The sequence below is a fragment of the Rhodnius prolixus genome, unplaced genomic scaffold (assembly GCF_049639745.1).
Source record: "Rhodnius prolixus isolate KJV_2025 unplaced genomic scaffold, Rpr scaffold_4, whole genome shotgun sequence".
NCBI lineage: Eukaryota > Metazoa > Arthropoda > Insecta > Hemiptera > Reduviidae > Rhodnius > Rhodnius prolixus.
In genome coordinates, this window is record NW_027411614.1 from 22643618 (window position 1) to 22656725 (window position 13108).

At 39.8% G+C, this 13108-nt stretch overlaps 2 protein-coding genes across 8 annotated transcripts in view; one reads left to right on the forward strand and one right to left on the reverse strand.

Moving 5' to 3' along the window:
• The window catches only part of LOC141456057 (opioid-binding protein/cell adhesion molecule homolog), an 869090-nt gene that overhangs the window by 827184 nt on the left and 28798 nt on the right, over positions 1–13108 (forward strand). The gene's annotated exons all lie outside the window — the stretch shown is intronic.
• Positions 1–13108, reverse strand: part of LOC141456060 (uncharacterized) — a 33565-nt gene that overhangs the window by 2497 nt on the left and 17960 nt on the right. The window contains exon 4 of one of the 6 annotated variants that reach the window (XM_074131662.1): positions 5289–11996. The exons of the other annotated variants lie outside the window; for them this stretch is intronic. Within the exon in view, the coding sequence (XP_073987763.1) occupies positions 11980–11996 (17 nt within the window). The 3' untranslated portion in view covers positions 5289–11979. Of the gene's footprint in view, positions 1–5288; positions 11997–13108 lie in introns of those variants that run through there. 6 annotated transcript variants of the gene reach the window in all.

Consider the following 13108-nt stretch of genomic DNA (forward strand, 5'->3'; position numbering starts at 1 on the left):
TTGGTCCTCCGGGCCGGATATACGCACATATACAGTTATACAGTCCACTTCTTCCGCATCGCTTAATAAAACCCACTATGGCGCCAAAAAACGGGAAAGGCACTGCAGGTGCATTATCGCTTGTTGCCTTCACTCGTTTAATCAGCGACACAAATTTGGCTTTCAATCGCCATCTTGAGGCCTTCCTCCAGCGAAGGAAGGACTCTGAGCTAACCTCATGCTTCATCGCGTTACGGCGCGTTCTTATTGATGCTGACATCGCTACCTTCCTGAGGCGGGCTGGAGAATATCTCAATGCCGACTCACTCCCTGATGGTCTTACGGACGATGTGTTGTTGAGCGAGGTTCAGCGGGTGCGAGAGCTGTACCACCATCTTGCTGAAAAACTACAGGCAGCCTGCCTCGCCTTCTCTTCCCCCATTTCACATTTCCCGGACGATCGCGCTCCTCAAATTCTGCTGCCAAAAGGGGGAAAGGGCACAGCAAGTTCCTTATCCTCTTTCGCATTTATCACCATGCTCATTAACGCAAAGAATGCGTTAAATTACCATTTTGAACTCTTTCTTGGACGAAGAAAGGGCGTTCCTTCCATTGCAACGCTTACCGAACTTGTCGAGACCGACTTCGCAACCTTCCGAGAGCGAGTTGAGCCGTATCTGGATGCGAACCGGTCTCCTGAGGGCCTCTCGGGATGGCATTTGATAGACGGGTTCCAGCAGGTGCAAAATTTACACCTCGAAATTATCGATATCTTTGCGAAGGCTAATTCTGCTTCCTTGGTCACTACGCGGCCATCCACGCCTGCCAGCTCTCCACCGTCGGCAACCCCTGCTTCAACAGCCTCTCCCACGCCTCGCCTTGCTGCATCACTCCCTCCTGCGCTTCCAGCGCACCTGCAGCCTTCAGGTCTTCTCAAGGTCTCTGATGAGGCCGTAGGCATCCCTGCTGCTAGCCCCGGTTCTCCGCGCTCACCTGTTCGCCGCGCTGCCGAGAAGTCACACTCCTCATCTCCTTCACCTCACATTAGTGACGTTGAGAACCCGTCTCCTCCGCCTTATATTACCAGAGTAAAGTGCGCTTCTCCTCCGCTTCACATCACTGGAACTGAGAACGCTTCTCCTTCGCCTCCTATCAGTAGGGCTGAGTGCTCTTCTATGCCTCATATTCCTGAGGCTGAGGATGTCTCTCCTTCGCTCCCCTTATTTGAGGAGCTGCCCCCCGCATCTCCTCCGTCTTATAGTAGCGGAGTTGAGTGCACTTCTCCTTCACTGTACAACAGTGAAGTTGAATGCTTATCTCCTCCGCCTCATCACACTGAGGCTGAGGGCGCTTCTCCCCCGCAATCACCTTTATTTCCCACTTCGGAGGAGCCGCCTATTACGTCTCCTGCATCTCTTGCGCCTCTTACCGCTCAGGCAGAGGACGCCTTTCCTCCGCAATCAACTTTACTCACTGCCTCTAAGGAGTCACGCCCCGCACCTCCTCCATCTCGCATTAGCGGAGCTGAGTGTGCCTCTCCACACAGTGAGGCTGTGCGCCCACCTCCTCCACTCCATGTCATCCGGGCAGAATGCCCTCCGCCATGCTGCACGGTAAACGCAGAACCTGTCTCAGGTTCCGTGTGTACATCCACCGCAGATGATCCAATTGATAGCGCCTTGCACAGTCTTACCCCGCCTCATCTTCAGGAATGCACCCAGGGGTCGAGCGGACCTGCTAGGCTTTCTGAGCCTCTAGACAATGGGCCTAGACGCCCCGCATCACCTGATTCAACCGCAATGTGTATGTATCAGGAAGCTAAACCACCAGTCAAGGTGGCTCTAGTGACCACTGCTCCTGAGGACAATATTATTTCCCAGTTCTCTTCATTGCTCCACCGCCAACGCATTACTGCGTATTGTTTACGCTTCGGGTTCAACTGCAGGAACCCCACCACGCCTCGCCATGGTGAGCTATCATTCTTGGAGCTACAAAACGCCTTAAGTCATATCATCCGGGTCATACATGAAGAGTATCCTGCTAAGAAATTACTAGAGGTTCATACTCCTTTCTCTCCGCCTTGCTTAGATCTGCAATTAAACCGCTCCTCGAACTCCAAGGATCCGCTGCGCGTACGTGGACCTCTTACTGATGCACCACTACCCTGCGCGTTTCTCTATTCTATGCGAATGCCCGGGAATCAGTATCGCCCCCGGCTCATTCTTGATGCTACGCTGCACCGTCTGCTTCCCACTGGTGCCTTAGCCCCCAATGCTTTCGTCCACTGCCACTGCGCCATACCGGATGGGCGCAGAGGTAGCTGGCGCTGTCTTAACAACTGCAGCCAGTGCTGCCCCGCCACGCTTCACTCCATCACTCCCCCTATGGGTGCCCTCTCGCCTAAGCACATCCTTGCTGTTATGGCCTGCAGGGTGGCCGGTGTCAACCTCACCGGCCCCTTCGCCAGGTCTATCGCGCAATTGCGCAGTGACACATTACCCAAGGGGCATCCAGGATCTTTTCACAGCTTCACCACCTTCGCAGGTTCGCTGAGCAAGAAGGCCTCCGCGCTATTCACCTCCCCTGTCACCACTGCCTCTCAACGCTTTGTTGCCCCACGTAGCTTACCCTTCACGATGTGTTCCGATATCAAAACTAATTTCGGGTACGCACAAAACTCACTGCGCGAGCTGGGAAATCACCTCCATCATCCGCAACTTACTTTAACCATGAGGTACACTCCCCCTGCCACAGTGAATGGCGGGCGGGTATATCCCTCGCAAGTCTGCAGTGTGGGCGACATGAAAGAGGCTCCATCTCAGTCCACGAAGCAACACCTCACGCACGCTATCAGTGATCTCCGCTTCTCATGTGAGAGATTGTTAAACATGGTGTTCAGGGTCGAGACCATCCGTAACTCCCCACCGCTAAGCGCTCCATCCTCGGATCGAGCCGCTTCTAAACCCAAGACTCCAGGACCACACTGGTTGCCTTCTCTAACTGCATCTCAAGGACGAGCCCCCTCTACGGTCCATCCCGATCGCATCCGCCAGGAGAATCTCCGTAACCTTATCCCGCAGGCCTTCGGGAACCTTCCCCCGCTTCCGCAGTGGTTCAAACAGCCACGTACTACCGCCAACCGCTTCAGGGGTCACCCGCCGCATCTAGGCCAGACTCCGCTCCTCGCTCATGTCAAATTCACTGAAGCCAAGCCTTCAGGGCGGGCGGGATGTTCGGTCGTGACCGAGACCATTCGGCCAGTTTGGCTAGCGTCCGTCTCTCGCGAGTCAGCCTCGCGCCCGCGCGCGTACTAATGTACACATCCGCCTTAATTTCCTTCTTTCTACATATTTCTTATCGCTCATTATTATGTTATTATTTTACACCTTTTTTATCCTCTCAAACTTTCTATATTAACTTGTTGTTTCCGCTTCTATTTCCTTTATTTGTTTTTCTATATTCTAAACCCTTTGCCCCACTACTTCCTTTGAACCATGTGGTCACCTTTCGAGTCTGGGCAGTTCCCCGCTAGTCCTTGTTTAAGACGCTTCTCTGCTCACGCTTTAGCAACTCTTAACGCATCTCAACCCGCTTCACTTCCGCTGACACCTAACAGTACGCATCATCCGCATCTGAACGCCTCTCCAGAATATCGCTTCACGCATATTCCACCGCTTATAGTGCACTTATTGCACTATTCCCCCTTTACTCTTCCGCTTACCTCATTTCCACTTCCGCTACGCTTCTCTGAGCCTAAACCCAAATATTGCCTCCCTTTCTCAAAGCTCAACACACACACACACACATTTACATAAACATATATACACGCTTCCGCTCCACAGCTTCCTTTCCTCTCATCGCTTCTCAGGCAGCTTATCAACATACCTCACGCACATCGCTCCTTGCAAAGGGTAAGTACCTTCCCATTTTTCTTTTATTTCTCTTTATTTTTTCTATTCTTCTTTGTCTACTATTATTTCGTACAGCGCCCACTTGGGCACCTTAGCATTTGGGTGTAGGCGGCCACGCGCGCCTACAGGTACATAATATTTTGCATCAACAATTGGACATGACAAAGCTATCCGCAAGATGGGTGCCGCGATTGCTCACGCTTGACCAAAATCGAAATCGTGTGAAGTGTTGCAAGGACGGTTTGCAGCTGTTCCAGAAGAATCCGTAGGATTTTAAGCGTCGTTTCGTCACTGTGGATGAAACATGGATACATCACTACACTCCTGAGACCAAAGAACAATCTAAACAATGGGTTACCAAGGAGGAATCTGCGCCAAAAAAGGCGAAGACCGTTCCTTCGGCCGGAAAGATTATGGCGACTGTCTTTTGGGATTCGCAAGGAATAATCCTCATCGACTATCTGGAAAAGGGTAAAACTATTACAGGTGCATATTATTCATCGTTATTGGACCGTTTGAAAACCGAGCTGCAAGAAAAACGCCCACGATTGGCCCACAAAAAAGTCCTTTTCCATCACGACAACGCACCAGCTCACACCTCAGCAGTTGTGGTCGCAAAATTAATGGAAATACGGTTCCAACTCGTTTCACATCCCCCTATTCTCCAGACTTGGCTCCCTCGGACTACTATTTGTTCCCCAATATGAAGAAATGGCTGGCGGGAAAAAGATTTTATTCAAACGAGGAGGTGATTGCAGAAACGAATGGCTATTTTTCAGACTTGGACAAATCCTATTATTCGGAAGGGATCAACAAACTAGAGCAGCGTTGGACGAAGTGTATAAGCCTAAAAGGAGACTATGTTGAAAAATAAAAATGGTTTACCCCAAAAAATTAAGTAGTTTTTATTTTTGCACGGACTTTTCAAACGACCCTCGTATCTACTAAAATTGGCCAATATTTCAATTCCGTACCACAATCAAATATTAATTTTGCTGGGTTAGCCAACTCTGAATCCTCGGCCTCCAAGCCGCTCTATTTCTTTTACATTTAACCCATTTAGTACATCATCAAAAATACTTAGGACTACAAGGCATTGCATCTAATCAGCAACTAATTGCATTAATTCACTCAACTAGCTGCAACCAAATCGTCTGATAATTTCAATCGCCTGCGATGTCCTAGCAAGTGAACTTTAGTAATGTTTCTGTTTCACTTTATCTGCAAAGCTTTAAATCGCATGTTATTCCACAAAGCATACCAACTGCCTAGTCTGAAAAATGGATTACATTTCGCATTCTAGTGTACATTATTTTTGGCGCTTCGATTGCTACCTCATCAACGGCCCATATTTTTTGAGATTCTTTTTTCTTTTTAATCTTTGCAATTTTAAAAGGCAGACATAAGCTGCCGGGCAAATAGAGATGTCCTTTTTTTAATACTTCTTATCCGTATTTTATATTCTTTTTCTTGGATAGCATTTAGGGAATGCCTTTAAAAGACAAGATTATTTAAATTAAGAAGTAATCGCCTATTTTTTCAGGCGGGGCTTAACGTCCAGCTACCAATTAGGTGTCATGGACGGAGGCGACTAGCAAACATACTTTACTGAAAATTTCTTTTATTAACCATTAAATAAAATCCAAGGCCTATGACCGGGAATCGAACCCAGCACCACAATACATATTAGCGTCGCAGGTCTCGCCTCTTACCCGCTCGGCTACCGTGGCGCCTTATTTAAATTAAGAAATGAGTTTTTATAATAGCATACATTGTTGAGTGTTAATTGAGTTTATTAATATGAAAATCTATTTAGAGCTAACGCTAAAGTATAAAAAACATTGAAAATAATTAAAGAAAAATCAAAATAAGTAGGAAAGATTTAAAATTCAATCGTCTGCTTCAATTGTTAGAATAAATCTATTTCAATTATTGAAAATTCATTTTGTTTTAAATAATTAATATTCTCAGGGAAGTCGAACGCTTTAATTTCATTAGAATGCATAACATGACATTTTTATTCCAATAACACTCAATTAACGGTTGTTTGAAAAATGATTCGTTCATTTATTTATTTTAGACATTTATTTTTTTATTTGAAGCTTACATTTTTAAATGAATTTAATAACTGGACTAATGGTTCGGCACAATGAACACCATACAAAATTGATTTAAATGGATGTACAAAATTAAATCATTTGAATAACGTTTAAATAGTATTATATTGGCTAACAGATATCTAAATAGACTGGATAAATTCCAATATGTTCTTTTATCTGTTTTGTTTTATAAAGCACGATACAAAACGAGGACAAAACAGGTCGCGCTTATTTGCTGTTTCATTCTTGAAAGTCGATTCGCAAAAAATAATTTCGCAAGTTCATGCTCATACAAAGTGAACTTCAAGTAAAGGTCAATGTCTTATTACGATTCAGCGAAATTGCTAAGTCATAAAAGCGAGAATTGACAGCGTTCTATTGAAAAGTTTTAAAAAAACTCAAGGGTCTTTTCCATGCAATCCTCTGTCAGCCACCTCCTTCTTCGGGATAGTCTCTCCTGCCATCAGTTTCCTTGAGGATTCCATTTACTTTCCATGCCAGCTTCCTTTCTACTATTCTCTCCTTCATAATCTCTATAACCACAAGTTCTTTCTTTATCTTTTACTCTATCTTTTCTCTTAGTTTTCAAATAATTTTCTGTAAAAATCCATTCTATCTTACTTAGCTTTATGCATTATCCATGTAATCGTAGTCCAGATTTCCAACCTACATGGAAAGAATTCTTCAATATTTGATTAAAAGATTCTCTTTTTATTCCTTTTATAGATTGAATACGTTTCCTCGTTAAACACGTTATATTTTAGAAACTAAACACACTTTTCTGTCATTTACTAAACACCTGAAAAGCCATTGTTATCCTACATACCTAAATGCACAATTCATGACCCTTGAAAACCCAATGTCAAAGCAAACTATCTTAACTCAATGTGAAAAAGCTACACGGGATGATTGTTGTAACATAATCAACAACCTCAATCAATAGGTAATAGAAAATTATTATAAAATTAACAGATACTTTTCCAGAAATAATTCTGGGCAGTTCATTAAACATCACATAACTACCTCGCAATGTCACATTCGTGGCTGTCTCTACCATTATCAAGGGTTGGAGCACCACCCGACCGGTTCAAAATTTCTAAATAATTTGTCATCAAACAAAATCTACCAATATCCCCTTCTCATCCGTTCTCCCACTAAACCATTGTCACGCCTTAGAGTTTGTTTATCACATATCAGTGTGATATACAGTCGAGCCTCTCAATAACGGACACTGGCGGGGGAAAGCAAAGTAGCCGCTATTTGGAAGGTGTTCATTAGTAGGAGTGTAGGCAAGTTTCTTAATGAAAAAATATGGGTTTTATCCCAAACAGCTATTTAAAAATTGTTTATTTTAATAGATTTTAAAACGTACATAATTGCATAATTATTTAGCTATGTTATATGATATGCATCAAATTTTTCTTAATTACCCAAAAAATTTATCAAAAAACTACATATTATTGACTTATTTAATAATTTTTATAACAATTTTTATAATAATCATCACATTTATTCATAAAAATAATAATTAATTGTAAAATTATCATCATACTATCATCTATTATTAGAAAAATAGAACAAACCTTTCGGCAAGTTGACGATGGCACGATTTGGTTTTTGCAAAATCTTCCAACACATTTATTTTCTCTTCTAGAGTTAACCACTTTCGTTTGAGAGATATATCGGAAAAAATAATATTGTTCGTCCAAAGTTATATTGAAAAATGATTAAAATGGTACAAGATGTATGTAGCTTATAAAGGAAACTTTAGGAAAAATCAGGAAAAAACTAAAACTTGAGAGGGAATAATTATTTTTATTTTTAGCGTCAAACGAACTTTTAAGAACAAGGTGGTCGTTGGTGGGAGGTGAAACATTTAATCTGTTCCCCAAAATCAATGTCTGCGGTTGCTATGTAGAGTGACCGTTAGACGGAGGTTCTTTTATATAGAAAGTGTATAGGGGTAAAACGGGGAAATCCAAAAACTGTCCGTAAATGGAGGTGGTCGCTAGTGAGAGGGTCCTTTATAAGAGGCTCGACTGTAGTATCATGAACGTTTGTAGCTTTCAACATTTAGCAGTAAATTCGCTTGGAACAGAACAAATTTCGGCAAACACTGCATTTAATATTCAACTTTTTTACTTTGTTCTAGGTAATTTCTTGATGCATAACAAAATCCTCTGGGGAATTTCCATTGCAAACCCCATGATTTGCGAGATCGTGTTACTGACAGTAACAGATTGAAACATCACGACATTGAGATCATTAATGTCATTTAATATGTATACATCTTAAATTGCTAATTTGTACTATAGAATATTGCGACATTGTAATATATTCAAAGCAATGATATTACTGATCTATTCTCCGGTGCATTTCTGCTATTGCAATATAACACCATTGTTTGGTTATGAATATAGACATTAAAACGTCGTCCGATTTCGGCTATAGCATTTATTGCTTTTGTATGCTACCCAGATAATTCTGAGAACATTGTATAGAACTCTTACTCAATGTTCTTTACTTGAATTTCATTATTTACTTTACAATTATGCATTCATTGTCAAATTTCCTGTTTAAAAATTCTTCAAAAATTCTTTTTAAAATTTGAAATATTTTACATTCTCTTTTTTTCCATTCAGATATATGGCCCCTTCTCAACTACTACGAAGACAAAATAACAGCTACAGTCGAGCCTCCCATAAAGGACACTCTCACTAGCGACCACCTCCATTTACGGACAGTTATTGGATTTCCCCGTTTTACCCCTATACACTTTCTATATAAAAGAACCTCCGTCTAACGCGCACCCTACATTACATGTTTCACCTCCCACCAACGACCATCTTATTCTTAAAAGTTCGTTTGACGCGGTGATAAAAAGAATTATCCCCTCTCAAGTTTTTTTTTTCCTGGTTTTTCCTAAAGTTTCCTATAATATAAGCTCATACATCTTGTACCATTTTAATCATTTTTCAATATAACTTTGGACGTACAATATTATTTTTTCTGATATGTCTCCCAAACGATAGCGGTTAACTCTAGAAGAGAAAATAAATGAGTAGGAAGATTTGCAAAAACCAAATCGAGTCATTGTCAACTTGCCGAAAGGTTTGTTCTATTTTCTAATAATAGATGGTAGTATTATGATGATAATTTTACCATAAATTATTATTGTTAAGAATTAATGTGATGATTATTATAAAAATTGTTTTAAAGATCATTAATTAAGTCAATAATATGTAGTTTTTTGATAATTTTTTTGGATAATTAAGAATAATTTGATGCGTATCATATAGCTAAATAATTATGCAGTTATGTACGTTTTTAAATCTATTAATAACTCCTTAACAAAAACTTACAGTTTAAAATGTTAAGTATAAGGGTTGATTAAACGCCACAAGGTTCACAAATCTTTTGGCGTCTAATCAACCCTTATACTTAACTTTTTAAACTGTAAGTTTTTGTTAAGGATAAAGGATGGTTTGGAGTAAGATTTAAAGAAAATTTGGGAATTTTATCTTTTATAGAAAAATAGAAAAAAATTGTCAAAGTTGGGTGTTTTTCAACGTTACACTTTTTCGTGCAGTTTTTGATGGTCAACCATTATACAACTGTCCTACCGGAGAGTTTTAATTTTGAAGGGGGCCTACATAAAGGGGGCTAACTCCTCTCCCATTCGATGTACAGCGTCGAGACCCCCAAAAGGCGCATCTACATAAAATTCCGAATCGAATGACACCTCATTCATGAAAATCGGTTTACGCGTTTAGGCGCTACGCAGTTTACAAAAAAGGTAACACCAACAAGAAGAACAACAACAATTTCTGAAAAAGCCGTTTTTGCTCAATTTCGGCAACTTTTTTCTCGAAACCTATTAGATCTGGGTTGTTGCAAAAAAAAAAAAAATGCAGTTATAAAGGAGGATTTGCCCTATATTTTAAAGAAACTTTGGAAATTTTATCTTTTATAGAAAAAAAGAAAACAATTGTCAAAGTTGGATGTTTTTCAACGTTGCGCTTTTTCGTGCAGTTTTTGACGATCAACCCTTATACAACTGTCCTACCGGACAGTTTTAATAAACAATTTTTAAATAGATGTTTGGAAAAAAAACCCCATATTTTTTCATTATGAAACTTGTCTACCTCCTTCTAACGGCCACCTCCAAACAGCGGCCACTTTGCTTTCCCCCGCCAGTGTCCGTTATTGAGAGAATCGACTGTAGTACGATCTAGAGTAATTCTAGTCCTTTGGATTGTATGTGCCTCTTAGTTAATCCCAACTCTGTTACATTATTGTTTTAGATTATGGAACAAAACAAGGGAAAAACTAACTGCAGTGGAAAAATGAAATTGTCTCAAAGTAAACGTTTATGGTTTTTTATTTCAAAACTTCAGTGAATGTGAAAGGCTTAGCTGTCCTGTTTCTTCATGCAAGGACCGGGTCGGAATTACTGTCCACCGCCCAAAAATAGGCTGTAAGAGAGTACTAGTTAGTATACTTTTTGGCCAATATGTATTTGTTAAGTTTAGTTTAATTCTAAGACTTAAAAGATATTTTTCAGTCGAAATTATTTTAAATACAGCTGTTTTTAGAACAGTTTTCGTGAAAACGACATTTTAAACTAACCTCTAAATGATATTACAGTCCCTAAAAGTCGTTATAACATTTATTGCTCCCTTTTATAACATTAATAAATCACTTTAATTACATTATTAATTTAATAAATTAAATAATTAACAGTTATTTCAAGTAAAAGAAGGAATAACGTAGGTGGCCAATAATGCACTGAAAAAAGGCCCAGGTCGCCCATATCTCTTTACTGACGCCCCTTTTTTGAAAATGAAAATAAATCAGCATACGTTAAACGCACCGTTAGAATTTCAAGAGCGAAGCAACTCGATTTGGACTTGAGAATTAACTAGCAAAACATGTTATTTTGAAGAAAATTTCTCAAAAAAAAGTTCATTTCTTGCGATAATAGCCAGTTAAGCATTTCTACCAAACATTTATCCATTAAACTTCTCATATTACTTCTTGTAGCAATAATTCAGAATAATTATAAAGTAAAATAAATAAATCAATGCGGTAAAATTAAAACACAAATAACTAAGAAAGGGGTATTTCAGTTGTTTAAATTTCCAGATTCAGTTAATTCACCACCAACCAAAGAGTGCTGCTGATTCATATTTAAACGTAACAGATTTTTAATGCAGTTTCCAACCGCGTGTACAGATGTATAGTTAATGGGATTCATGCAAGTGACAACTCGCTCTTTTTCTCCTAAATGTTTTCAATTTCTCTTCCAAGTAATTTAAATTTGTTTTCATACTACAATAGAATTTCGGGCGAACATTTTATAAAATCTCTAAGCCTGTTTTTTCCCCGTAACATCAAATTCAGAATTAATAAAATAATGGCGAGGTAACTAATTAGATTTTACTCTAGTTAAAATAAAAACATTAAAATAATGAAATATTTCAGATCTAATTAAAATATTTATTTTTGAAAAAAGTTAAGCTGTTAGTTTTTTAACTCGTGACAAATTTATGAAAAATAGTTTGCTCTCAGATTTTCTCTTTCTACCAGTACCATCTTGGCTCTGTCGGTGTTGGATATAATGTACGCAATGCGATGGTATCTGGTAGATTATAGAGAGATTTTGAAAAGCGGTAATAAGAACAAAAATCTGGTTGAAAACTCTGACGACTAACTTTTATCACAAATTATGTAATTAAATCTCTTGAACTTAGAATTAGTAACAATTGAGTTAAATCCCTGATAATAACTTAACAGGGAAGGGTTTAGCTATGCGGTTAGGGTTTTGGATTTCCACGCGGAGATCCAGGGTTCGAATCAATCTGCAGACCCTTAGATTTTTTTCTTCCTAGAAGCTTCTTAAAACTCACAGTCCGGTGATGGACGAGTAACGAGCAAACACTGTCCAAAGGCCAACAGTGCACTAGAAATAACTCCGGGCGCAAATAACCTCAGATGTTGACGCGCCCTAAATCATAAAAAAAAACAATAATAATAACTTAACAAACATGACATCAATTTAACAGTATAAGCATGTACTTCACTATTCAAATATGAACTGGCATTATAAAAAAGTAATGCAGTTTCTTTTTGTGTAATTTCACGCCATATTTTAGATTCTCTAAAATTAATATTTCGTGAAAAGTAAATTCAAACCAACGGATTGAATCTATAATTCTTGAAAACTGAAAAACTGAAAACACCTTTGAGATTTAAGCATCATAAAAAAGTTTATTGCGTAGTGTACGGGCAGCATACACACACATTTTCACAAAAAAAAATCCCAGTTAGTTCAAATTTGATTTTTTTTGGAATCACTAAACACTGTCGAACCTAGTCCACTCTTTTAAGCCTCCCTAGCCGAATTTAAGCAATTCGAAAGACTTGTCAAAGCTGTACCTAGCAGATGTTCTGTTAGAAGGAAGTCCCGAAAAAGAAGGCCTCCAAGTCTACAGTTCCTCATATAGCTTTTGATTATTTAACGCTGTGCCTACAGCTCGTCATTTCATAGCCTCGTAACCACAGCTCTAGCTAGTCCTTGGATGTAGTAGTATAATTTGAAGATTCTCCAAGGCCGTAGTAACTGGAGCTTTTACGTTCAGGCAAGCAAGCTAGCCTTTGAACTTCACTAAACGATCTGACCAGCCCTTCCTTGAGGTTTCATCGTCCACCAGGCTTCTTCCCACAGAATACCATTAGTTTATTTTTATTTTATAGTTTAAGGCGCGTCAACATCTAAGGTTATTGGCGCCCGGAACTTTTTTTCCAGTGCACAGCCGGCCTGCGGATAGTATTCTCTCGTTACATACAACACTGTCCATCACCGGACAGTGAGCTGTAAATAGTTCCTTTAAAGGCCAGCTGCTGGATTCAAACCCGGGAACTCTGCGTAGGAATCCAATACGCTAACCGCTTAGCTTTTTTTTTTTTTGGCATTGGCTATCGCCATACAGCCAGCATCGTCTAGGTGCTTATCACTAGAATATCACTCATTCTCCATTTTTACTTATAAATACATTCGCTTCACACATACATACCTCTACTATATACAACTATTTACATACAAACTTACAACTAATG